This window comes from Cricetulus griseus, chromosome 6 (assembly GCF_003668045.3).
Source record: "Cricetulus griseus strain 17A/GY chromosome 6, alternate assembly CriGri-PICRH-1.0, whole genome shotgun sequence".
NCBI classification, from domain to species: domain Eukaryota; kingdom Metazoa; phylum Chordata; class Mammalia; order Rodentia; family Cricetidae; genus Cricetulus; species Cricetulus griseus.
In genome coordinates, this window is record NC_048599.1 from 57042153 (window position 1) to 57068960 (window position 26808).

The 26808-nt window shown below is 49.6% G+C and overlaps 3 protein-coding genes across 7 annotated transcripts in view; 2 read left to right on the forward strand and 1 right to left on the reverse strand.

Moving 5' to 3' along the window:
- The first annotated feature begins 214 nt into the window (after positions 1-214).
- Positions 215-18623, forward strand: Strc (stereocilin). The gene is given in 30 exon segments (XM_027422035.2): positions 215-762; positions 1464-2249; positions 2332-2356; positions 3206-3541; positions 3543-4569; positions 5470-5532; positions 5634-5744; positions 5914-6080; positions 6217-6403; positions 6528-6643; positions 6873-7005; positions 7345-7527; positions 7791-7829; positions 8016-8183; positions 8400-8465; positions 9056-9181; positions 9450-9508; positions 10281-10404; positions 10506-10624; positions 12277-12412; positions 12814-13010; positions 13180-13270; positions 13595-13751; positions 14574-14743; positions 15303-15458; positions 15973-16115; positions 16284-16432; positions 16533-16630; positions 16726-16873; positions 17074-18623. Coding segments are annotated over 30 exon segments (5421 nt in total). The 5' UTR covers positions 215-710; the 3' UTR covers positions 17163-18623.
- Ckmt1b (creatine kinase, mitochondrial 1B) lies at positions 17378-23548 on the reverse strand. 2 transcript variants are annotated; one of them, XM_027422037.2, is made up of 10 exons: positions 23406-23548; positions 22252-22453; positions 21466-21664; positions 21158-21253; positions 20433-20654; positions 20200-20285; positions 19925-20048; positions 18279-18413; positions 17985-18110; positions 17378-17619 (listed from the first exon to the last, which is right to left on the reverse strand). In XM_027422037.2, exons 2-10 carry the CDS (start codon positions 22398-22400, stop codon positions 17503-17505), a joined length of 1254 nt encoding a protein of 417 aa, XP_027277838.1. In that variant the 5' UTR covers positions 22401-22453; positions 23406-23548; the 3' UTR covers positions 17378-17502. The 2 variants fall into 2 exon arrangements, with proteins under 2 accessions (XP_027277838.1, XP_027277837.1); XM_027422036.2 differs by lacking the exon at positions 23406-23548 and having other exon boundaries at positions 22252-22628.
- Positions 23549-26254: 2706 nt separating this feature from the next.
- Ppip5k1 (diphosphoinositol pentakisphosphate kinase 1) overlaps positions 26255-26808 on the forward strand; it is a 41573-nt gene continuing 41019 nt past the window's right edge. For 2 of the 4 annotated variants that reach the window (XM_035446900.1, XM_035446898.1), the window contains exon 1: positions 26577-26660. The gene's annotated coding sequence lies outside the window, so the exon portion shown is untranslated. Of the gene's footprint in view, positions 26384-26576; positions 26661-26808 lie in introns of those variants that run through there. The other 2 variants (XM_035446897.1, XM_035446896.1) reach the window with 2 other exon arrangements.

Here is a 26808-nt window from a genome sequence, read left to right on the forward strand (position 1 = left end):
TCTCGGTGCATCACTGGCTGCCCAGTTCCTTTCTCAAATTCCTCAAATCTCCTTTGCCTTTCAAGCTCCTTTTGTTTTTATTGTTTTGTTTTGTTTTTCCTTTTTTATTTAAATTAGAAACAAACTTCTTTTACATGTCAATCTTAGTTCCCTCTCCCTCTCCCTCCCCTCCTCCCCTGCCATCCCCACCAACCCCCTATCCCAATCCCTTTCTGCTCCCCAGGAAGGGTGAGGCCTTCTGTGAGGGATCTTCAAAGTCTGTCATATCATTTAGAGCAGGGCCTAGACCCTCCCCAGTGTGTCTAGGCTGAGAGAGTCAAGCTCCTTTTGTATTCTCTTTGTTAGCACTTTTCTGGATTTTTACCATTTTCTGTAGACCCCCCCAGATAACATTTCTATTCTTCTGTTCTCATGTATCCCTGCTTCTCTCTGGTTCTTAACTCATGCTGTCTCTTGGCCCCAAGGGCCCTGCAATCCCCGGTCATTGGTCCATCTTACAGAAATACACCCTTCTCCCAAAGCCAAGGGATCAGGTATTCAGTGGCTCCGGTGACAAACCTGATGTCAGGTTACAGATATTGTTTCCCCAGAGACCATACTACAGTGTCAGAGGAGCCCCAGGCTGCCTACAGTGCCCTGTCCTCACCTGGCTATTCCTTCAAGGTGACAATAAAAGCACTCACCTCTAGGACTAGTGTGTGTCTGGAAACATGGCTCTGAGCCGCTGGCCCCTGCTGCTGCTGCTGCTGCTCTCACACAAAGGTGAGAATGTGGAGTAGGCTGGGGAGGAAGGAGAATAACCTTTCCCATCTTTTAAGGACTGTGTGTGTGTGTGTGTGTGTGTGTGTGTGTGTGTGTGTGTGTGTCTCACTGGCCCCACCTTCCCCTTTAATAAGAAAAGAGTGTTCAGGTTAGCTGAATATGGTAGCTTGTCCCTGTTAGCCCAGCACTTTGAGGCAAAGGATTGAGAACTGATTCCAGCCTGGATTACATAGAGAATCCTTGTCTCAAAAAATCTATAAGTAATAGTGTGAAGGTTAGCCAGTTAGATAAAAGCTAAAGGGACAAGGAAGAAGGCAGAGATTGGTGTTGCAGGTGACACTAAGTGTTCAGAGAGCAGGCCAAGACTTACTGTAGAGCACTGGTTCTCAACCTTCTTAACCCGGCCACCCTTTAATACAGTTCCTCATGTTGTGGTGACCCCAACCATTAAATTATTTTCATTGTGTAATCTTGCTACTGTTATGAATCATAATGTAAATATCTGTGTTTTCTGATGGTCTTAGGTGACCCCTGTGAAAAGGTCATTCTACCCCAAAGGGGTTGTGACCCACAGGTTGAGAAACACTGTGGTAGTCACATGCCAGGGCTCATTTCCCTTTATCTTCAGAAGTGCAGGGGGAAAAGCCACTTTGGGCTTTAGGCTTTTCTCCTTTAGTGACTTCTCATCTCTTTTCTTATAGTGAAGTTGGCCCCTACTGGGCCTCAGTCTTCGGATTCTGGTCTCTCCCTTCTGAAGTCATTCATCTCCACGCTGGACCAAGCTCCTCAGCGTTCCCTCAGCCAGTCACGGTTCTCTGCATTCCTGGCCAACATTTCATCTTCTTTTGAGCTTGGGAGGATGGGGGAGGGACCAGTGGGAGAGCCCCCACCTCTCCCGCCACCTGCGCTTCGACTCCATGATTTCCTCGTGACACTGAGAGGTAGCCCAGACTGGGAGCCAATGCTAGGGCTTCTGGGAGACGTGCTGGCACTCCTGGGACAGGAGCAGACTCCTCGGGACTTTTTGGTGCACCAGGCAGGTGTACTGGGTGGACTTGTAGAGGTGCTGTTGGGAGCTTTGGTTCCTGGAGGCCCCCCTGCTCCCACGAGGCCCCCCTGCACCCGTGATGGGCCCTCTGACTGTGTCCTAGCTGCTGACTGGCTGCCTTCTCTGATGTTGTTATTAGAGGGTACACGCTGGCAGGCCCTGGTGCAATTGCAGCCTAGTGTGGAGCCAACCAATGCCACAGGTCTTGATGGGAGAGAGCCAGCGCCTCACTTTTTACAGGGTCTGTTGGGCTTGCTTACTCCAACAGGAGATCTGGGCTCTGAGGAGGCTCTTTGGGGTGGTCTGCTACGCACAGTGGGGGCCCCCCTCTATGCTGCCTTCCAGGAGGGGCTACTCCGTGTCACTCACTCTCTGCAGGATGAGGTCTTTTCTATCATGGGACAGCCAGAGCCTGATGCCAATGGGAAGTGCCAGGGAGGTGAGTATTGCCAAGGTGAGGGCTGTAGCAGGGAAAGAAGCTGCGATTATGGCTGTTTTCTTCCTTGCTCTTTCCCTCCTAGGGAATCTTCAACAGCTGCTCTTATGGTAAGTAACAGGAGACCTCCTGTTCTGGGAAGTTGGGGCTGAGCAACCTGTAGGTGAAACACTGAAGGCATTAGTCCCCAGAACTCAGACAGAAACCAACAGAAATGTGGATTAGTGATTTGGGGTGTGAGTGCCTGGGTTGGTTTTCAACCCTTCCTAGTTGTCATATGACCTATGCTCACTCTCCCCATTTGTAAAGCAAAGTAATCACTACTGCAGAGTTGTTGTGAGGAATAAAAAAGCTGGGCATGGTGGCACACACTTTAAATCCCAGTACTCGGGTGGCAGAGGCAGACAGATCTCTGAGTTTGAGGCCAGCCTGGTATACAGAGTGAGTTCCAGGACAGTCAGGCCTATACAGAGAAACCCTGCCTCAGAAAACCAAAACCAAAATCAAAGAGAGAATGAGAGACAGGGAGGGAGGAAGAGAGAGAGTTGATGAAGTATAAACCACTTAGAATAGTGTGGCATATAGTGCCTATACGTGTTAGCTAGTAAAGATGGGGCTGGGAGGGGTCACAGACCACTGGACTCCACTATTTCAGGACAACAATGCAAGTTAGACATATTCAGTTGTCAGGATAATTTCCTGATATGAAGTCAAACAAGGGTTGTATGTAAGCTACCTAAAACCAGATGGAGAAAGGAAAAAGGATGCAACAGGACAGGAGAGTGCCTTGGCAGCATAGATTTGTGTCCTTTCCTCCGTCCTAGTATCCACGCCAGTAATGCCTATATTCTCAGGGAGCTTACTTTAGGAAAAGCCTATGCTTGCCACACCCCTTGCAGAGCTCAACTGGAGGAAATGTGGGCTCATCACATCCTGCTTGCTCCTCCCTATGCACCCAGGGGCATGCGAAACAACCTTTCCTGGGATGCCCAAGCGCTGGGCTTTCTATCTGGATCACCACCTCCACCCCCTGCCCTCCTGCACTGCCTGAGCACAGGTGTGCCTCTGCCCAGGGCTTCCCAGCCTGCAGCTCACATCAGCCCTCGACAGCGGCGTGCCATCTCTGTGGAGGCCCTCTGCGAGAACCACTCAGGCCCAGAACCACCCTACAGCATTTCTAACTTCTCTATCTACTTGCTCTGCCAGCACATCAAGCCTGCCACCCCACAGCCCCCTCCTGTCACCCCACAGCCCCCTTCTGCCACCTCACAACCCCCTCCTGCCACCCCACACCCCACAGCCCCCTCCTGCCACCCCACAGCCTCCTCCTGCTACTCCACAGCCCCCTCCTAGCACTGCTGTCATCTGCCAGACAGCTGTATGGTATGCAGTCTCATGGGCACCACGTGCCAAAGGTTGGCTCCAAGCCTGCCATGATCAGTTTCCTGATCAATTTCTAGATATGATCTGTGGCAACCTCTCATTTTCTGCCCTGTCTGGCCCTAATCGTCGCTTGGTAAAGCAACTCTGTGCTGGTCTGCTCCCACCCCCCACCAGCTGCCCCAAAGGCTTGGTCCCTGTGCCCCTTACCCCAGACATATTCTGGGGTTGCTTCCTGGAGAATGACACACTGTGGGCTGAACGGTTGTGTGTGGAGGAGAGTCTGCAGGCTGTGCCCCCCCGAAACCAGGCTTGGGTTCAGCATGTATGTCAGGGCCCCACTTTGGATCCCACTGACTTCCCACCTTGCCACGTTGGACCCTGTGGAGAACGCTGCCCAGACGGGGGAAGCTTCCTGCTCATGGTCTGTGCCAATGACACCATGTATGAGGCCTTGGTTCCCTTCTGGGCTTGGCTAGCAGGCCAGTGCAGAATAAGTCGTGGTGGCAATGACACCTGCTTTCTAGAAGGCATGCTGGGCCCTTTGCTGCCTTCTCTGCCACCTCTAGGACCATCCCCACTCTGTCTGGCTCCTGGTCCCTTTCTGCTTGGCATGTTATCCCAGTTGCCACGATGTCAGTCCTCTGTGCCAGCCCTCGCCCACCCCACACGCCTGCATTATCTCCTGCGCCTGCTGACCTTCCTTTTGGGTCCTGGGGCTGGGGGTGCTGAGACTCAGGGGATGTTGGGTCAAGCTCTGCTGCTCTCTAGTCTCCCAGACAACTGTTCCTTCTGGGATACCTTCCGCCCAGAGGGTCGGAGAAGCGTTCTGAGGACAGTCGGGGAGTACCTGGAGCGAGAAAAGCCAGCCCCACAAGGCTTGGAGTCCACTGTCAGTCTCAGCTCTAGTATGAGCAAGATGGAGCTTCTATCCTGCTTCAGTGTGAGTGAATTGCCTCTGTAAAAGCCCCTGGAGCAAAGAAAGGGACTCCAGGAAGTTCCTGTAATATAGAGAAGAGGGGTAGTGCCCAGAGGGATTTTAGCACACAGCTGTAGAGCCGGACAGGTTTGGGCTGTCAACCTCAGGCAGGTTATTCTGTCTTCTCATCTATAAACTGAGCGTAACAAGTTATTAACTTTTGGGGTAGTTGCAAAGACTCCATGGAATGCTACATGCTGTGGGATTAACCTAGTGCATGATTCATATAAACATGCAATAAACTTCATCTCATTATTCTGTCAAACTGTGACCCTCCTGTGTTCTGCTGCAGGAAGGAAAGGATTTTAATATTCTCCCTAAGAAGTGAGAAAGAATTGTGGGTTGCAAAGTCAGAATGAAAAGGAAAGTTTTGAGGGACAACAGATCAGAGGACTTTGTTCAGGTTCACATATCACATAAATGGTTGTGGTCGTAGGCAAGTGATGTTTTCCTGTTGTAGAGTCTTCTCTGTATGACAAAGGAGGTTACAGTGTGTTAAATTTCACCATCAAATCGTCGAATGAATATCTGTTATGTAAAGGCACTTTGTGAGATATTGTTAGTTCATGTTAGGGCCACTATTTCAAGCCCTAGACTGAGTGAAATGGAATTAGATAAAGTGATTGTAGTTTGGTTCAGGCCTACAGATATTTATGGAGCCAACTATGAGCCTGGCATAGGAGACTGTACAAGAGAAGTTAAGATGTGGTCCCAGACTGAATGGGGTCTACCATCTGAAGAGATGCACATGCTAACTTCAGAGGGAGAGCATGCAAGCATCCTCACAAGTAGAGCTAAAGTCCCTGGGGGAAGCTTTAGGAGGATCAAAGAGACAGCTCTCTTCCTGTATTTTCTTCCCACCAGCCTGTACTGTGGGACCTACTCCAGAGGGAGAGGAGTGTCTGGGCCCTGAAGATACTAGTACAGGTAGTAGGTGGGGGGGAGGGGGATATGGGTGGCTGAGTGACAGCTGTAGCTTGAGATCCCCGGCCATCGAGGTCTTACCCACCATTGCTTGCTGTTGCCAGGCCTACCTGCACATGCCTCCGGAAGACCTTCAGCAGCTGGTGCTTTCAGCCGAGATGGAGGCTGCACAGGGATTCCTGACGCTCATGCATCGCTCCTGGGCTCAGCTGAAGGTGGGCAGAGAGGGTAGGGGAACAAGAATAGATGGAATAAAGAGGTCAAAGGCACCCAGACCCTAGTATTCCGGGGGGATTTCTTAAGTGACATGAGGAACCCCAAAGAGGAGGTGGCAGAAGATTCTGAATGCCCTCAGAGGCAGCACCCATCTCTATGTTCTTACAGGTTCCGCCGTCTGAGGAGCAGGCCATGGGTCGCCTGACAGCCTTGCTGCTTCAGCGGTACCCACACCTCACCTCCCAGCTCTTCATTGACTTGTCACCACTCATCCCTTTCTTGGCTGTCCCTGACCTGATGCGTTTCCCACCATCCCTTTTGGCCAATGACAGCGTGTAAGCATCACTCCTGCTTCTGTCCACCTAGAGAGGTCCCTTTCAGAGCTCCTCTCCATTAAACCAGGAGGCGTCTCTTTCCTGTCCACAGCAGAGAGGATATAAGAAAAACGTTAAGACCCGTTACTCTCCTTAGCCTGGCTGCCATCCGGGATCACAGCTCAGGAATGAAGCCCGAGCAGAAGGAGGCCCTGGCTAAGCGTCTACTGGCCCCCGAGCTGTTTGGAGAAGTGCCCGACTGGCCCCAGGAGCTGCTGTGGGCAGTGCTCCCTCTGCTTCCCCACCTCCCCCTGGAGAACTTTCTACAGCTCAGCCCTCACCAGGTATGAGGATCATCGTTATGTATGTGATCGCCCCATCCTCCTCAAGATGGGAAGGGAGTCAGGAGCATGTTGCCCAGTGGGGTCTCTGTCTCACCGCTACCTCACCTCTCCTTCTCCATCTCAGATCCAGGCCCTGGAGGACAGCTGGCCAGTGGCAGGTCTTGGGCCAGGCCATGCCCGACATGTGCTTCGTAGCCTGGTAAACCAGAGCATGGAGGATGGCGAGGAGCAAGTGCGCAGGCAAGTGGTGGTGGTGGAATCAGTGACCATGCATGGAGGTGGCAAAGAAGCAGGGACGGTATCCTAGGAAGGAAGGGGCAAAGAGGACATGTTCCTGGCAGTCTAGGGACTCTGAGATGGTGTTCACATTTCCTAGTTTAGTTTACTGGCCTACTCTAGGTACCAAATAGTTCGTGCCCAGGTGCTAGTATCCGTGACCACATCGAGGCCAACTTTGTGCCCCCTTCAGGCTTGGGTCCCTCGCATGTTTCCTGAGTCCTGAGGAGCTACAGAGTCTGGTGCCCTTGAGTGATCCAATGGGGCCCGTAGAACAGGGCCTGCTAGAATGTGCGGCCAATGGGACACTCCGGCCAGAAGGACGGGTGAGCCCCTTGGTGCAAACCTGAAAGACTCCAGACTTCCCAGAGACCGTATGAGTGACTTGCCCAGTTGCACCAACCAAACTCAAGCACAGTGGTGTGGGTTCCCAATCCCACCGCTCGCCATCTCTGTTCCCTAGTGCCTACTCATTCTTGCCTCTCTGCATCTCTTCCTAGCCTTACCCAATGACTCCTTTTGTGATCTTGAACCAGTTCTACTCTGGTCTCATTCCTGGTTCCAAGTACTAGCCCAAGCTCTGGTAAATCCAGATGTGAGTTTGGAAAGGCAGTCCTGCATACAGCTGTGTCTCCTCCACCATCCCAAGCCTTCCTTTGTTACAGGTGGCATATGAACTTCTGGGAGTATTGCGTTCTTCTGGAGGAACTGTCTTAAGCCCCCGAGAGCTGCGGGTCTGGGCACCTCTCTTTCCCCAGCTGGGCCTCCGCTTCCTGCAGGAGCTGTCAGAGCCCCAGCTTAGAGCCATGCTTCCTGCCCTACAGGGAGCCAGTGTCACACCTGCCCAGGTGGGCTTGTCTTACTCCCCGAAGCCCCAGTCATGAGAGTCATATGTAGAGATATCATCAGCCCTTCCTTTCCCAGGGTAAATGCTGAAGGTGAACAAAATATGCCTCCTTCCCCTTTCTCAACTCAGGAAGGGCCCTCAGAGAGATTGGTCCCCGGGGTGGCTGAGAGGGACCTGGAAGCCTTAGAGGCAGCTCCAGGAACCTGTTTGGAACTGGGTTGATAGGAACTGAGAGCTATTGATTCCTGTTCCATCCCATTACAGGCTGTTTTGTTGTTTGGAAGGCTCCTCCCTAGGCAGGATGTGAGTAGCATCAAGTTCTCGGTATCTCCTAGAGGGCTCTGTGCCCTGTTCCCATGGCTCTGGCATTGGCTCTGTCCCCACTCTCAGCTCCCCTCATACCTATTGCCCTGATGTACAGGGTTATTGTCTCCCTAACATTCTCCACCCTCCCCCCCACCTTCAGACCTCTTGTCTCTTGTTCCTTAGCTATCCCTGGAGGAACTCTGCTCCTTGCACCCTCTGCTGCCAGGTCTCAGCCCCCAGACACTCCAGGCCATCCCTAAGCGAGTTCTGGTTGGGGCTTGTTCCTGCCTGGGCCCTGAACTGTCAAGACTTTCTGCTTGCCAGACTGCTGCACTGCTGCAGACCTTCCGGGTATGAGGAAAGGAGAATGAGATAAGTAGAAGATGAGTGGTACATAGGGGGTGGGCATCTTCCTTGTGGCCAGAGACCACACAAACACACACACACACACACACACACACACACACACACACACACACACACACAGAGAGAGAGAGAGAGAGAGAGAGAGGGGGATGCACATGCACATACCCTCCCCCCACACAAATACTACTAATTCTTATGCAGGCAAAAGATGGCTTTAAAAATGTGGGTGCAACAGGTGCTGGCACAACTGTGTGCATTCCTGGTCAGGTATGTGTGGGCTGTCCAGACTGAGCACATCTCAGTGTTCTGGGTGGTTTCATCTGGTTGGTGTTACCTCAAACACTCCCCCTACAGTGGCCCTGAAAGTTCAGTTTAGCTCTGTACCCACCTAGATATTTTTTTATTTTTTTCTTCTTTTTTTTTTTTATTAATTCAAGTTAGGGAACAAGCTTGTTTCACATGTAAGTCCCTTCTCCCTCTCCTTCTCCTCACCCCATCCCTCTTCCCCCACCCCTCCACGTAGATTTTAGCATCCCACTTAACTAATGCAGAACACTACCACTCCCATTATCCTACACTGTCAAAGCCAGAAGGCCTGGCATCTTCCAGACCAACCTCCTGCTTTCAGATGAACTGACTAAGGCTGAGAGAAGCAAGGGGACCTCTGTTCATCAGGTGTCTAACTAGCGCAACACAGCTGCAGTAGCCTGTAGCATGAGGGTATCTAAGCATTCATTACTGCGATGGCAAATGCCATTCCACCCCATCCTGGCTTTGACCACTTTCTGCTCTTCCCTGAGGGCTAGTGCAGACTCTCTCACCTATCACTGCACTGCTGTACCCATCCCTGCCAGCAGCCCATCCCCACCACTTGGCCAGACTGCCTGCTTCCCCTGCTCCCATTAAAGCTGTTACAACTGGATACTGCGGTTCTTCTGGCAAATAGAAGGCGTTATCGGCAGCTGCCTTGGTCTGAGCAGCAGGTAACTCTTCTGCCCTGAGTACAACCTCTGTCTTCTACACTTCCTTTACTCTGCCCTTGCTCTGATACCTTATCCCTTATCACTGGCCTCTGTTTCTGTTTCTGTCTCTGTCTCTGTCTTTCTCTGTCTCTCTCTCTCTTGGAGTAGGTCTTTGGGGAAGGGGGCTGGTAGGAATCACAAAGTGAAGAAATCCGGCCTCATGCTTCCCTCTGAGGTCCTCAGGACAGTACCTCTGCTGGGAAGCCGTTCCCTCTTTGTCTGTCTATAGGCACAGTTTCTCTGGAAGAAGATGCAAGTGCCTACCAACCTGACCCTCAGGAATCTGCAGTGAGTAGCTGGTGTTGGACATTTGTCTCAATTCAGTTGGCATTTTTATTGTTGTTGTTATTATGACGTGCTCACTATATGTCTGGCACTGTGTGATGGGGACACACAGGGATACAGGGATGGGCTATTATTCCAGCCTCGCCAGCATTCTGGTTCTCTTCCCTTACCTTGCTTTCCTCCTTTCCCTCCACAGTGCTACAGCTCTCCCAGCTATTGCTGTGGGACTCAGAAAACTTGGGCTCATGTCACATCCTTCTTACCGAGAGTCAAGTCTCTAAGTCACTCTAAGCTTCAGATTTTTTTCTTTTATATAATGAGAAATTTAAAAGTTATTGTGAAGCTTGAATGAGATTAAGGCATATAATACTTTATCACAGTACCTGGCCCAGTAGAAACTCCTAATAGACATTTGCTGTTCTTAATTTAATTCAAGGTGACTTTAGAGCCACTAGAGAAAGAAGTAGGTATCACTTTACTTACACCTACAGTAAAAGAACCAGGGGCTTTGGAATCTGAAGACATGGCTCTAGTCTCAACTTACTTCTAGTAGACTGATGTTAAGAATATCCCTTGACCTTTGTAGATCATTATTTTCCCACTGCTAAACAGTGATGATGTTATGGGAAGCCAATGATGTTATCTGTGTGCAAACATTTCACAAACTGTAGATGACTATCAATGAACATCTGTCTTTGTGTTGAGAGTGCTGATATTAAGGATCAGGCAGGCTATTACATGTGCTAAAGAGTATCTTCCCACTCGATGCCCACAGGGCTCTGGGCAACCTCGCAGGAGGAATGTCCTGTGAGTTTCTGCAGCAGATCAGCTCAATGGTCGACTTCGTTGCTGTGGTACACATGCTCTACCAACTGCCCACTGGTGTTCGAGGGAGCCTGGTGAGAGGGAGGCTTAGGCATTAGTGGGAGGTGGGTTCAGAATCCCAGCCTCCATGCTCAGCTCTGTCTTGATCCTGCCTTTCCTACCCAATACCTCCCAGCGGGCCTGTATCTGGGCAGAGCTACAGCGGAGGGTGACCATGCCAGAGCCAGAGCCAGAGCTAACTACCCTGGGGCCAGAACTGAGTGAGCTCGACACAAAGCTACTCCTGGACTTACCGTAAGTGCATGGCTGGAGGTATGGGGGCTCAGGGTGCTCACCTTTGAGAAGAAGCTCCCTCTGGGGAAATATCCCGAAGAGGTAGCTCTTTGTTTAGTGTTTTCCTGACAGCATCTATAGTCCCAAACAGGACTCTTTAAAAGTGGTTTCTCATATCCATCAGCTCCCAAGAATGGCCCTGGCGCAGGATAGCTAAGGCCGGCAATACTGTGTTGTGGCCATCTGGTGAATGTAGTCTACATTAATGGGTGTATAGTAACTGTAATGAAGCAGGAAATGGTCTATCATGTCCTGGAGAATTGTAATCTGATTGGCACCTTATGTTTTCAGTATGTTCGGAGGGGTGGATGGGGGCTGGGGATGAAGTGAGTTAAAAAGCCCCCAAGGCCCTGAGAAGCTATCAAATAGGAAGTGTAGAGGTCTACTTGTGAGTGATTCCATGGAGCAAGACTAGGATTAACAAGATAAAAATCAGATTTTTTTTTTTGTATAATGTAATGAAACTGAAATAGATCATTGGTGTCACCAAACCTAAGCAAGATGGCTCCATGGAAGGAAGGTTAGAGATAAGGCTCAACAGTGAATTGGGGGAGAGAAGGCCAGGTAAGAGGTTTCCCCCATCCCAGAGATTCTAGTTTATCAGTATCTTTTTAAAAGGGTCTCACTGTGTAGCTCTCACTGGCCTGGAACTCACTGTGTAGACCAGGCTAGCCTGGAACTCTGAGAGATCCACTTGCCTCTGGCTCCAAAGTGCCAGGATTAAAGGCATGTGTCACCACATTCAATTTTTTTTTTAAAGATTTTTAACAATTTATTATTTTATTTTATGTGTATGGTTATTCTGTTGCATGCATTTCTATATAACAAGTACATCCTTGGTATTCACATAGGCTAGAAGATGGTGTTGGACCCCTGGAACAGGAGTTATAAATGGCTGTGAGCTGCCACGTGGGTCCTGGGAATCAAACCCTGGTGCTCTGGAAGAGCTGTCAGTGCTCTTAACCACTGAACCATCTCTCCAGCCTCTAGTTTATGAGTACCTTATCCATGTGCTTCTTGTCTCATTTTCCCAGTCCCTTGCCATCTGAGCTGCAAGTGAGAGTAGGGAAAGGCTGGAGTTAAAGACTTCCTGGAGATGTGCGGATGGTGAAAGCAGCTAATGCCCGTACCTACATGTTTGCAAGATTTCCTGTAGATTTTGATTCTCATACACTTGGCCCTTTTCTATATAATAGAGTACAGGTACCACTTCTGATTCCTGTTTTGTTTCTTTTAAAGGACATTTAAATCTCTTTATGTTGGTTCTCTAAGATAATGTAGAACTCCCAGAACCCAGCCGAGGTAAAAGACCTTGGACCTTGAGTCAGAAAACTGGAGTTCCTCACTTGTAAATGAATACTAAGAGTTTTGAACAGTGTTTAATATCTGGGGCTTTTGAGTTCATCATATCATTATGGTTGTTTCAAAGGATAGCCACTATCTTTGTTCTCACCCTTAAAGTACATTGTGGGAACTGGCTCAGGGCTGTTGAATATTAGTTCTGTGTAGAGTCACAGGTGTAGGTCTGATATTAGGAATGTGAGGCTTGATGATCCCTTCCTGGCTTAGCTCAATTCCACTTGAGTGTCACCACTGTCAAATTTCAATCACAGGATCCAGCTGATGGACAGATTGTCCAGTGATTCCATTATGTTGGTGGTAGAGTTGGTCCAAGGCGCCCCAGAGCAGCTGCTGACACTGACCCCACCCCACCAGGCAGCCTTGGCAGAGCGGGCGCTAAAAAACCTGGTAAGAGTCCATCCCATCAGACTCAGAGCTGCTGTCCTTGGTAATCCTTGCTCCTCAAATGGCGTTCTTTCACTGCTAGGCCCAAGCCCTAGACTGCTAGCCTACCCACCCGCCTTGGCTTCTAGATCTGCCTCTCCATTTTTTGATCAACCTGCTTCATGCTTCATGTTCATGTCCCTTGGAGTCTAAGGAATCCTTTGGATTGTGCCTCTCAGTCTTTCTATCGGCTTCTGGCTGAGCTCACTCACTATTTAAAGCAGTGACCAAGAGCAATGGGCTTCCTGGGGACTGAGCTAGCTGGAAGTAGGATGAGAGGGAGGGTCAAGGGATTTGGTGTCTTGATCAAAGAGTCTGGTACTCTGGGTCAGGTGCATTGTCCAAGGCTTGATGCCTTTCTCCAGGCTCCAAAGGAGACACCAATCTCTGAAGAAGTGCTGGACGCACTGGGCCCCTTGGTTGGATTCCTGGGAAGAGAGAGCACACGACGGATCCCTTTACCAATCCTACTGTCCCGTCTCAGTCAGCTGCAGGGCTTCTGCCTAGGAGAAACATTTGCCACAGAGCTGGGACGGCTGCTGTTGCAGGAGCCTGTTCTTGGGTATGGCCATTTGGTAACATCCTATACCCAGGTCCTTGACCATCAGCCAGAGTGGCATCCCATTCCACATGTTTAAAGGTGGAGTCCCTATCTTTGAGTCCCCAGGCTCAGAATGTCTTATTTTCCTCACAGTTCACTCAACTCCATGCTGTCCCATCTGTCCCCACAGGAGACCAGAGTCGTGGAGCCAGGACGAAGTAGAGCAAGCTGGACGCCTGGTGTTCACTCTGTCTACTGAGGCTATTTCCTTGATCCCAAGGGTGAGGTGAAGGAACAAGGAGACTGAGGGGTGGCTCTTAGGAGCTAGGTGAAGGAGGGCAAAGGAAGCACAGTCTGTGTCTGGGGGGACTGCTACACAAAGCCAGGGCTTTTGTTTTCAATTTTGTTTGTTTGAGACAGCCAGGTTGGCCTGAATTCATTCTGTAGCCCAGGTGGGTTTAAAATTCATGGCAATCCTGCCTCAGCATCTCAAGTGCTGGGCTTCCAGGCAAGAGCCCTCAGCCCTGATAATAGATAGGTCTTGAAAACAGAGTTCCCGGCCCTGACTGCCAGATTGCCTTTCCTTCCCTGTACTCTCCCTGCAGGAAGCTTTGGGCCCAGAGACCCTGGAGCGGCTTCTAGAAAAGCAGCAGAGCTGGGAGCAGAGCAGAGTGGGGCATCTGTGTGGGGGGCCACAGCTTGCCCACAAGAAAGCAGCTCTAGTAGCTGGGATTGTGCAACCAGCTGCTGAGGGGCTCCAAGGTGAAGCTCCCCCAAATACTCCAGCAGGGTGTGGGGGAGAAGGCGTCAAGGCAAACAATGCAATTGGAAGCCTGGGTGGGTGACCGCGGGTGACTGAGCTTTGGCTGCCATTTACAAGGCCTTGGGTTCCATCCCTGGCACCACAGTGGGGTGGGTGGCTGGGCTGTATGTAGGTGTGCCGGGCCCTCTGAGCAGATTTCCTGCTCCCTGGGCTTTGGTCATCAGTAAAGCACAAAGGTTAGAAGATGGTATTCCAGGTTTCTTCTCGTTGTAAGGGTCTATAATCCTGGGAGTTTATAGCCCATTAAATGTTTAAAGTCAGGTGTGGTGGCATACAAAGACTTAGTAGTGGAAGAAGGATGATCAGGAATTCAAGGCCAGCCTTAGCTACGTAGCAGATTTAAGGCCAACCTGTGCTACATGAGACCCTGTCTCAAAATGAAACAAAACAAAACAAAACAACAATTTAGCCAAGAATCCCATTTTCTTGTTCTCTCTGGCCTAGCAAAGTGTGGTGCTCTCTGTTGGGGAAATCCCTAGGCAGAAGGAGCATCATGATGCTAGAGACCTGGGTTCTAATTCGGCTATTTCATTAAATACCTGAGCAATCTCCTCTGTCCTCCATTTAACAAAGGATGGCCTTGTCACATTCAGTCACTTTTGTTAAGTACCCTTTGAGCTCTATAATTCTCACTATCATCATTCCTTAACCCATGCTGCCCATACTGCTCTGTCCTCCAGAAGCTAAATAGTCTGCAAATACCACTGGAGACATAATAGATTTAGAATTACACCGATCCTGTCTCTGCCTTTTGTCTTCAGAGCCTATACCAAACTGTGCGGACATAAGAGGGACCTTCCCAGCAGCCTGGTCTGCCACACAGATCACAGAGATGGAACTCTCAGATTTTGAGGACTGCCTGTCACTATTTGCTGGAGACCCAGGACTTGGTCCTGAGGAACTGCGGGCAGCCATGGGCAAGGCCAAGCAGGTTAGGGATGGAGAAGCTGACAAGCCAGAGTGTAAAACCATGAGGAGGTTGAGTTGGTGTGATATGGGACATAAGGGAATGGAGACTTGGGTAAGAGGTGGGGAAGCAGAAAATGAAAGTGAGATGTTTGGATAATAAGCAGAAGGTCAGAGGGGATCAGTATTGAAGAAAGAGTAATAAGACAGACAGAGGAGCTACTTGAACATCTATCAAAAATGCCCAGGGAGCAGGTTCTTAAAAGGCAATTGCTGGGCCCCATGCCAGATTGACTGAGTCTCTGGAGTTTGGGTCTGGCATCTGTACCTTAAGTACCTTGCTGGGGGGGGGGGGTCTGGTGCTTATAGAGTTTAGAGTTCATGGACTAGAGTTTGCTCTCCTTTCCTACGGAGACTCCAGCCTTTCAGTAACCCCTAAATCAGAGAAGCTCCCATTTTACTGTCTTGGAAACTGAAAACAAGGTGAGATCTGACAGGTGTCCCACAGCTGAAGTCCAAGACCCCGTGTTTGACTCCCAGTCTGGTGCTTTTCCCACTCACATCCGTTCCTGTCTTCCTCCTAGTTGTGGGGTGCCCCCCGGGGATTCCGTCCTGAGCAGATCTTGCAGCTAGGCCGGCTCCTGAGAGGTCTAGGAGAACGGGAACTGCAAGAGCTTACCCTGGTGGACTGGGGTGTGCTCAGCAGCCTGGGGCAAATAGACGGCTGGAGTGCTGTCCAGGTAACATCTTTCTTGCCCCAGACATCCACCCTATAGACCTAGTCCTCTAAATTATTCAAGCCCAAGGGATTTCCTCTTGTGATCCTATCAGGCCATTTTTTTCTATTTTTTTGATTTGGGGTGTTTTGTTATGCAGCCCACCCTGGTGTTGACCCTCTTACTGAGATGAGGATAGACAGCTTGGAGCTTCTGATTCTCTGCCCCTGTCTCCCAAATTCTGGGATTGAAAGTGTGTCACCACACTCAGCTTGTCTTTTCTTAATACTCTATACAAGTGACCTTAGGAGCTCTGTGATTTATTCTCTGAAGTCCTGGATACAAAGTATCCTCTAGCCCCCTTTGTCTTCCTCCTGTCTCTGTGATGGCAAAGGTGTATCCTTGATTTTTCTCGTGGCTATAGGGTTTTCTGATGTTTAGAACAAGGCAATATAGTTCAGTAGCACCTTCCACTTCCCTGTCATTTTCCCATCCATTAATTCCCCATGATTTATCTTTTTATCCTGTGCTCCACCAGCTCCGAGCTGTGGTCTCCAGTTTCCTGCGGCAGAGTGGTCGGCATGTGAGCCACCTGGATTTCATTTATCTGACAGCTCTGGGTCACACACTCTGTGGACTGCGGCCAGAGGAGTTGCAGCATATCAGCAGTTGGGAGTTTAGGTTACCTATGGAAGGCTTGGGGTGGCGCTGTGGTGGAGATGGGCTGACCAAGGGGTTGTCCCACGAAGGAAGGGAGTCCCTTTGAAGCCATCTCTTCCTCTACCTTATGATCACAGTCTGTGTCATTGGAGCTGAATTCTTCTCCCCTTCCCTCCTACTGCTCCACAGCCAAGCAGCTCTATTCCTGGGCAACCTGCATCTCCCGTGCTCTGAGGAACAGCTCGAAGTTCTGGCTTATCTCCTGGTGCTGCCTGGTGGCTTTGGCCCAGTCAGTAACTGGGGGCCTGAGATCTTCACTGAAATTGGCACAATAGCAGGTAGGGAAGCTGGGCAACTGTTTGTCACTAGTTGCCAGGGTTTTGTTACCACATCATGGGTGGATTATGATAGTTAGATGTGTTCTGCTTCCTTCAACAGCTGGCATCGCAGACCTGGCTCTTTCAGCATTACTGCCGGAACAGATCCAGGGCCTGACTCCTCTTGCCATTTCTGTCATCCCTGCTCCCAAGTTTGCAGTAAGTTTTGGTAGACTGGGACCTAGAGTTACCACAGGGAGAGCAGGGTCCCAGTGAGGTTACAGGGATGTACTGATTGCTGTCCTTACCTCTAGGTGGTATTCAACCCCATCCAATTATCTAGTTTCACCAGTGTTCAGGCTGTAGCGATCACACCTGAGCAAATGGCCTATCTGAGTCCTGAGCAGCGACAAGCAGTTGCATGGGCCCAGCACGAAGGGAAGGAGATCCCAGAACAATGGGGTAAGTAACCAATTACACAGTGTGATAAGCTGTCATCTGACCCAGAGTTCTCGTCCTAACTTGATGCTATCTGGCCCTTAGAACCCACACAGGGGAGTCGCTGGTGTAGAGGGGTCTATACACAGAAAGCTAGTTTCGAAGCACTGAAGGCTCCCGGGGGACAGACTGTGATAGTCTTCCCACTCCTTGTCTTATTACAGGTCGAAGCGCAGCCTGGGGCCTCTATGACTGGTTCCAGTCCTCCTGGGCTCTGGCACTGACCATCAGCTTTGTTGACCACCTCTTATGATCCTGCTCCTTCAGTTCATACTGAACACATTGTAAATGGGAGTACATTCTAATTATTCTCAGTAAGCGGATGAGGAATATGGGTAATGTATTCCACCACCCACCTGAGAATCAGTGCTCCTGGCATCTGTGTCTCTTGCCATCATGAATAACCCCACTGTTTCTTTTCGTCTCCTACTTCCTCCTCACCACACCAATAGAAATAACACAGACAGCTGGAATATAATGTGGAGTCTTTACTAGGACAGGGAGCGAGGGGCAGGTCCAGGGCAAGTACAATGGGCCACCGTTAAATATGCAGAAGTCCTGGGGATCTTGATGCATTTGCTGGGGATGGGGAGTTAATGTTTGCCATGCACGAGAGGTGCAGGGATTCGAATATCCTGTCCTCTCTCCAGACGCCGTTCACACTCAATCAAATAATTTACTCCATCGATGACCAGCTGCACCAGCTCCACCTGAAGGACACTGATCCTTGATCTCTGCTTCCCACCGTCTAACTGAGATGCTTCTTCTTTTTCTTTGTTTATTTGTTTAGAGACAGGATTGCACTGTGTAGCCCTGGCAGGCCTGGTACTTGCTGTGGAGACCTGGCTGGCCTGGGACTCACAGAGATCCACCTGCCTCTGCTGGTCTTAAAAGCACGAGCCACCTTGCCCAGCCTGAGCTTCTTTCCTGTCAGCACTGATCTTCCATCTCTGAAAACACGTTTCCTCTCCCCTCCCCCACTCAACCTGAACTTTACTTCAGATTCTATTACATTCCTGAGGCTCACTCACTGTCTTATCTCAGTTCCTCAACCCAACTCCTCGTAAGACCTCACCTCTGACTTGCCAAGTCGGTCCAAATTAGAGATGTCAAAGACACTGCCTGTGGCAGCAGTGTCCACTCCTCCAGTTCCACGCTTTTGGAGCCGTAAGTTCTCCAGGATCTTTGGGAACCGGCTATCCTATAGGCAAGATAGAAATCAGGAGCAGGTCAGTAGAGGCAGGGGCTGTTCCTACCCTGCCCTAGGCCCTTAAGCCATGATATGACTGGCTCCTTTCAGAGTGCCTTCTCCCTCCCCGTCCAAATCCCCCTTCTCACTTACACCCCTCTAACCCCGCATTTCCTTTACTTTGCTTAGCAGGGGCAGTTTGATGTGCACTCCTGCCCGAAGTCCAGTGCCCAGGTTAGATGGACAGGTCAAGATGTATCCCAAACGTTCATTCCACATGAACTCCCAGCCTCGTTCCTGGATCAGCTTCTCCACCTGTGTCAACAGAGGTTCTGTTGTGAGAAAACCAGGGATGGAAATATCCCTCTTAGTTAGCCCTACAAACACTCTAGAAATATGTCTACAACAAGAAACTTGGGGATGGATGAATGGCATGTTCTTTGTTGTTAAAAATTATTGTCATCACACATGAAAGGTATCTTTGAAATCGCATTATATTTATACTGATAATATTGTGGACAAATAGACTGTTCGTGGAAGAAACTTGAAGGAACAATACATTAAGGGTGACCTATGAAATGAACAGATATGGCAAGCAGAACAGAGAAATGATTGATTGTTCAACGAGGTCTTCATGCATCCATTATCTCCTTAACGAAGAGCAGAGGGTCCTTTCGTACAGAAATGGGGCAATAAGATTTACCACAGGAAGAGGAAGAAGAGCCTACTCTTAGTTGGAGGAGTACATGTAATAGAGAGAAATGAGAAAGTAGAGCAGAGAAGCCAGATCCAGAGGCGTATGTGTGAGAAAAGGGGAGAACAGAGGTGTCCCCATTTTCCTTAACCTAACCACTATTAGAACTGAAGAGACTGGGGCCTTCCAGAGCAATAGACACAAAGGTCACTGCCCAGAATAAGTAAAGATGACACTCTGTAGCTCAGAAGGAATCATAAGCCTGAGGCTAATCATACTGAAGCTAACACTTATTGTAGGATACTTGGCCTGCATTATTTCATTTAATTCTCACTAAAATATAAGCAATCTTATTATCTCAACTTTATAGATGAGGAAGTTGAGTATACAATTAAAGAGTTTTTCTCTACCTACTCATAAAACATTATCCATTCCTTGCCAAAAATAGTATAAGCTTCCCAGCTAGAATCTAAAAGGGAAACTCTCTTTCTTTACAAGTCCAGAAATAAAACTGTAGATGCAAGAATATACAATAAGGATTAGATCTATGGCAGTTTCTAACACAGAATTAAATATAGAGCCCGAGTCCATACAAGACCACAAATTCACCTCTTGTCTAGAACCATACGTTCTAGAACTTAAGCCATCTCAGCCCCCACCTTCCCTCGTCGCTCCTATTCTCAGCTTAAAGCCTAGATACAATGCTAGACAGAACCCTGAGCCAAGGGCCACCTTGGCTCAGAACTGGGTGATGTATCAGAAACATACCAATCTCTCACCCCCGACATCAATCCAGGCTCAACCGTTCTCCTTAGCAGCACATCCTCCCTCACACCACCCACCCCATTGCTGGCTTGCCATCTCATTGGTTCCTTCTTTGCATTACTTGGCAAAGATTATGCTTTATTTCCTTCCTTAAGTTACTGACATTCTTCCTATTTTAAGCATAACTGGATTCCCTGGTTTTCCAAGGATGACCCTGGTTTGTAACTATTGTCCTCACATGATTAATAATGCCCCTTTCTACTATCACCCTGGGTTGGTTGGCAAATGATATAGTCAGTCTACCTATGCTGTTCTTTGGTTTTTCTCACTTCCTCCCACCTAGCTCCCTTGCACACCCTTCTCCAACCTCTTTGAGGCCCCGGCAGAATCTTTCAAACACTCTCTTCATGTTGCCGCCTTTCTCCATAGAGATGACCCGTGTGTGGTCCTCCTCATTCACCCAGATCAAGAAACTCTTCTCATTGTTGTGCCTGAGGGCAGGAGGTAAAGGGGTCAAGAGGCAAGATAAGAACTGAGGAAGATGGAGGGAAAAGAGGAGTGTGTGTGTGTGTGTGTGTGTGTGTGTGTGTGTGTGTGTGTGACACATACAAGGGAAACAAAAAAGGCAGATCAGCCTCATACCAGATTCCTCGAGCATCTGGCCAGTCCCGAGCCATTCCTGCTGCAGTCAGCAATGGAGACACAGGCTTATCAAACAGAAAATGGTCCTGAGGAGAATAAAGGGATTGCACATAAGAATTCTCACAGTATCATCTGGGCCGCTCAAAGTCCATCTGTCTTATCTGACCCAGCCTCCCCCTGACCCTTTTCCATCAACTGCTCCTGCTCCCCAGTTCCCTCTCAAGGCCCCTCACGTCAATAAGTTGTTGCTGTTCCGCCTCCGTCATCTCACTGAGCCTATAGTATCGTCCAGCCAGGTCACCCTTCAGGCCGCTCAGTGCGTCCACCACCACGCGTTCTACCTCTCGCCGCTCTGCCCGAGTGCAGGCTGGAGGCAGACTGAGTCCCCTGATGCTTCGGCCAGTTCTGACTCTTGAGGACAATACATACCTTTCGTCAAAGTAGCCAGAACGGATCTGAGGAGTAAGAGAAATGCATAAGTCACCGACACAGCAGGTGGGAGCTCTTAAGGATTATAAAGCATGCACTGGAAGGAAGGACACATTGGGCAGGCACGCTAACTGGAGAGGACATCGTGGTGTGGTCATTTCTCTAAATTTCCCACTTTGGGTGCAGCCTTTTTTTTGGGGGGGGTTGGAGGATGGGGGTGGTCAGCTGAGACTACAGGTGTGAGCAACCACACCCAGCCAGGACAAAGTCACTTTTTAAAAAAATTCTTACACAATTTCATACACGTAGTGTACTTTGGTCATTTTCTCTCCAACCCCATTATCCTGATATAGTCACTCTTATCCACTGTGTCTTTGTATCTGCTATTCTTCAAGATATACAATTCTTGCTCTTATCAATATCAAAAGCTCAGCAGTATAACCATGAGTCAGGAAACAGGTGTAATGATTGGAGATAGGGAACACTGTGCACAAGGCCGCACAAATCTCAGGTGTCATAGTTGGCTCACTTTACTGGCATCAAGGTCAGTGGTGTGCTTCATTGTTCGGGGGTCATAGCCATTATGTCGCTCTTGGATCACAGGGTCAAACAGTTCAGCAAATATCTGAAAGGGAGTCAAGAGGGAGAGAAGGTTATAAAGAAGAAACTCCCTCCTACACTTCAACTATAGATCGATTTCACTGGGTCAAAAATTTTGAGTATAGATAATCCAGAGTCTTGAGGGAACAGACATGAGGGATCTTTAGGGGGAAGAAGGAACCGGGGTTTCTGGGAGGGTGACTTGGGTCACCAGGGAGACTCTGAGGGGCCCCCTACCTCATAGGTCTCCTCATCTCCAGCCACCATGCCCACAGTCTTGATGAAGGGGTGGCCAGGGTTGTCCACTCCAGTCTGGATGCACTGATCTAGTGTCCAACCAGTGGGTGTGGTCTTGTCGCAGAGCCGAGCATAGACTGCTGGGGTCAGGTGACTGGCCATGCAGTTGTTGTGCTTTCGGAGGTCTGGGTACTCAGCGCTGGGAAGGGGGTACCCAGTAACCATGGAGGGAGGGCACAGGAGACTAGACCTACTGATGTCAGCTGGGAGCTGTCCAGTGAGCCACGTCTGGCTTTGCTCCTTAAAGGAGGGGGAGTTAGAGGTAGGCTAAATCTTGATAACCTCTTTAGGGATTTCCAGGGTCTTTTTTTCTTCCCTAATAGTTCTAGCTGTCTGTGGCTGTCTCAATTCCCCCAGACTTACACAGTTCCTTTTCTCTAGTGAGCACATTAGAGGTGGGGGAGGGGAAAGGCTCAGGAGAATTAAGGAGAACAAGCAGAATAGGTCGGGATGGGGAAAAGGTAGTTTTAGTCATCCAGTAAGAGATTTGGGTAGTGGGTGAACCTAGACTTCGCAGGCCAAAGCTGGCTTGAAGGCAGGGACATCGGGTGACATGTTCTTGCCTTAGGGATTTGGCCCTACTCCTCCTTTACGGCTGGGTTCTCCAGACTGTACAGAAATCCATCCTCGGGGGCCCTGTCTATTGCTCAAGTCATCCTTCCTACCCCTTCAGTTCCCATCATCACCACCCCCAGCCCCCACCTCGTGGGTCTCAGGCACTGATACCTCGGGGGATACAGTCTCCTCCGTTCACTGGCGGCTCGTACAGAATCTGGACGCAGCAGAATCCCAGCGGCTAGAGACCCAGCTCCAGCCAAAGCCAGGAGCCTGAGTCCCGGGCGGGCAGACAGCAGACGGGAGAAGGGACCAGCCATGGCTTGGGGATGCGGCTACTGGATTCGAAGCAGGATTTGGAGCAAGTCAGGAACTAGGAGGGAGGATGCAATCGGGTAGAGAGAGGGCCGGAGCTGGGTCCGAGGCTGAAGCCAAAATAGGGGTCACGATGAAGGCTGAAGCTGAAGTGGCAGTCGGTGCCAACCAGGCTGCAGGGGAGGCGCAGCGAGCTAGCGGCCAGCTAGAGCAGAGGGAGGCCCCAGCCGCAGTCTCCAGGGGTGGGGCTCACTCAGGCTCCGCCTTCCCGCCTGCCACCGCGCTAGGTGTGCGGGGGTAGGGTTGGGTAGCACCAGCCAGGTAATTAGGAAGGCCAGAGACTCACTCGCTAAGGGGGACATAAGCCCACCAAGAATGAGGGTAGTCAGATTTCAGCACCAAGTAAAGGACAGCACCACGGGGATTCCCGAACCTGAAACCCCCTTCTTCCATGCCCCCTCTGTTTAATCTGAAACCCAATCCCTCTATTTTGTGGGTAATGGGGGGGTGTGTGACATTGCTCAGCCTCTTCTCTGAATTCGATCTGCACGCAATCTCTCCATTTTCCCCAGGAGAGGCAGCCACAGGAAAACCACAGAATAAACAGATACGGAGGAAGGCTGAGAGAGCACAGGGGAACAGACACCCGCTGCCTGCCTCAAGGTCACCTTTCCCTAAGAACCAGGAAGAGGATCAGGGAACTCCCTGCTACACCTATTCCTCTATACCTCCCTAACACGGTTGAGAAAGGATTACTTGGGAAGGATCAGGGAACTATTAGCTTTGATTCCTTCTGTGCTGTCGTCTCCCACACACACTGCCCCTAAGTCTTCAGCTTGGCTTATTTCCTGCCTCCATTTCTCATGGGGCCCTACCTCCTCTTTTTTTTTTTTTTTTCCTCTACTCTATCCCCTACTTCACCTTTAATCTTTTATTTCTCTTCCTCCATTCCAGGCTCAAACCTGTCCGCTGTTCACAGGGCTTCTAAGTAGTGTCTGAAGCTTGCCTACCTGTTGATTGCTCTGGGCGTGGGGCTGGGGTTGGGCAGGGAATGGTGAGTTTCTTCTTCCTTCTCTCCCTTCTCTGCAGCTGGCAGTTCCTGGACTGGAGGGGAATATAAAGGGGAGGAGGGTGTGGTGAGATGACTGGGTGTGGATTGGAACAGGCAGGCACAGGTCTCCAGAACCACATGGGTTTCCTCTCTCGGCTCTCTAGCGCAGTTTAATCTGGAGTGTAGAGGCTGCTGGTGTCCAAGGGCAGAAGGTCATCAAGGAATCCCTGCCTTCTTCCTGGTCCCCTCTCTCTTTTGTGAAATGCACATTCAGACACAGCTACAGGTGGGACTAGGTGCAACTTGACTTTCATTATAGCAGGCAGGGAAAGAAAGCTGGAGTTGAGATAGGCCCCGGGCTTTGGTGTGGCGGGCCAGTCAGAGCAGAGCAGACATACTGGCATTAATGTATCTTCCTCAAGCTTCCTGATGTTCCAGAGCACAGTAAGCTATTTGGAAATCTTAAGAGTACTTGGAAAAAAAGAATTACCCTCAAGTGCCCCCCATGTCTACTTTTTGACCATCCTTATTTGTGAGTAATCTTAGGAGCTACACATTTCTCTTTAAACCCCTTCTCTTGATAAAACGCAATTCTCAGAGAATAGGTTGAAATCCACTGTTGGAGCTTGCTCACTTTCAGAGAGACAAAAAAAAAAATGTTACCTAGCTGTGGGTGTTCATTATCTAGGTGAAGGGGTAGGTATGAGTAAGTAAATGTAATTACCTGGGATGGTGTATATTTACCCAGATAAAAGAAGGAGATAATCTTCCAGAGCAACGGGGCTGTTATTTGGCTGAGAAGGTGTTCAGGAGACAGGAGTGGGAAGGGAAAGTAACAGAAGGAGAATAAAGACAGCTAGAGTGGTGCAGTTATTCAAGTTTGGAAAATGCCTTCCTTCATGAAATAATAGCTATGCTGAGAAGAATCACACATTTGTGTACTTTTCTTATTCTTTGCAAGCCCCTGACAGGCATGCCATGTGTTGTTAGTCATTTAAAAAATTACCTTATGGGACTGGAGAGATGTCTCAGAGAACTTGGGTTCAACTCCTAGCACCCACATTGTGACTGACAACTGTCTGTAACTCCAGTTCCAGGGGATCTGATGCTCTCTTCTGTTCTTCAGGCACCAGGTACACACATGGTGCACAAACATGCAGGTAAAACACCCACACACAAGTAAAAAATTATTCTCTTGCATATGGGAAGCATATATATATATATATATATGTTTATTTGTTAATACTTATTGTTGCTAATATTTAATGCTTTAAAGCACTTTACAGTTACAAGGAACCTGCTGGGCATTGGTGGTACATGCCTTTAATACCAGCACTCAAACATCAGAGGCAGGTGGATTTCAAGGACAGCATGGTCTACAGAGTGAGTTCCAGGTTAGCCAGGGCTATATAGTGAAACCTGTCTCAAAACAAAAACAAACAAAAAAAACTCCTACAATTACAAGGAACCTTTATATGTGTATTATTTCACATTCTTTTTTCTGTGGAATCATTGGAGAAGTTTTACACTTGGGAAATGCTGTAAATACTTGCTGTAATGGCTGGAGCTGTAGAGGAGGTATGAGTCTGAGCATTAACTATCACTGTTTATTTGTAGACCCTGTCCTTAGAATCATCTTTATCCATTCAGGAGGCTTGCGAGCAGGAGCGGGGCCCACCTCATCAGTAAGCCAAGACACCTAACTAGAAAATTGTGAGGTCCCCAAAGTTACAGAGAACAAATGGAGAATTTCAAACTCTTGACCAGGGAAGCCTAAATGAAAGATTCAAGGATAACAATAATATACATACAAGAAAAAGCTTTCATATGAGCATATGTGTTCTGTTTAGATAAGAAATGCCCTTTATAGGCTTATGTATTGGAGCTTGGTTACCAGCTGAGGGACTTCTGTAAAGTAATTGGATTCTGAAGGCTCTGATCTAATCAATGGATGTATCCCTTGATGGATTCATACTGTGATGACATTATTGGAACACAGTGAAAGGGAGGGTTGGGGCCTAGTTGGAGAGCGTATGTGTCTGTGGACGCCTGGGAGGAGGCATCTTGTCCTCTGCCCCTTCCTGCCTCTCTGTTTTCTATTAGCCAACAAGCAAATACCTTTACCCAGCCTCTCCTCATAGCCAAAACAATGGAGCTAAGGATCAAAACTTCTGAAACCCTGAGCCAAATAAATCTTTTCCCCATAGATTGCTTTTCTCAAGTATTTTGTCACAAGTAGCAGCACTATGCAGATTAGGTGTTTGGTTCCATCCTTACAAATAAACACGGTGGAAGCTCCAGGAAGTAAAGTAACTTCCCCAAAGTTAAGAGGATTCATGACCGGCTTTTCAGATTCCAAGGCTGGAGAACAGATAAGTAGAGTGTGGAGACAGACATCAGTTTGCTCAGTTTTCCATGTCCACCGTTTTCTTCTATAAATCAGTCTCTTTGTTCTTCCAATTAACTTTCCCCATCTGCTTCTGTCTGTCTCCAGCGTGCCTACCTCTTCTCTTTCCACCTTCTGGCTCAATGTCTAACTATATCACATCTGGATTTGCTTTACAGAGAAAAAAAACCCCAAAACACAAAAACAAAAAAAGTCTCGGTTTTGCCCTCAGGGAACTGCAATGTCACAAACTTTGCCTCTTCTTCGTTTATCTCCTCTCTTCCAATGGTCTCACTGGTTAGCCTCTGCGTCTAGGATGGGGACTGGCGACGCAGTAGGAAATCAAGAGGCAGAGGGGCATCAGGTTGCATTTCCCTGGACAGCCACTAGGAGCCACCCTCCTCCACCCTGAAGCTCCGGCCAACGCAGCCTGACTGTTGCCGGTGCGCGCCCTCTGCGGATTGGCGGGACCGCAAAGAAGTCGCGCTCTGATTGGGCCGCTGTCAGGTGTCGCTGCCGGCAGGTTCGGCTGCGCGAGCGGAGGGAGGCGGGTGTGAGTGCGGGCGGGGGCGGTGGGGAGAGTGGCTGGGGCTGGGGGCGGTATCGGGGAGGGTGGGCTCGGCGAGGGGCTCAGCCTGCGCCCGGGGCCGTGGGTAGTCCCGGGTGGGGACAGTTTAGGAGGGAGGCGCGGCCGGGAGGCCTCAATGTCAGCGTAGGGAGAGCGAGGCGGGGACGGCGGGGGCGGGCAGAGGCGAGTGCAGTCAGGATGGGAGGGCGGGATTCGTGACCTGACGCCGAGAGAGAGAGAGAGAGAGGACGGCCGAGCGGGTCAGTGGGAGAAGAGACTGGTGTGGAGGGGTCTGCGGGAGGAATTAGGGGACCCCCGGGGGATGGAGGGCTTTCAGGGACAGAGCTGGGGACTCTGGGAGGAGGGGCGGGGCTGGGTTTGCAGGGGAGGGGACCGAGGTAGAGGGTC

What these genes read in the sequence shown, in the direction of transcription:
- Ckmt1b (XM_027422037.2), bottom strand. Translation starts at nt 22,400, where the DNA reads ATGGCTGGTCCCTTCTCCCGTCTGCTGTCTGCCCGCCCGGGACTCAGG. An exon ending in AACTGCCCCTGCTAAGCAAA is followed by an intron (nt 18,111 to 18,278) that starts GTAAAGGAAATG and finishes TCTTGCCTATAG; the next exon opens with GATAGCCGGTTCCCAAAGAT. An exon ending in ACCGACTTGGCAAGTCAGAG is followed by an intron (nt 17,620 to 17,984) that starts GTGAGGTCTTAC and finishes AGTGTCCTTCAG; the next exon opens with GTGGAGCTGGTGCAGCTGGT.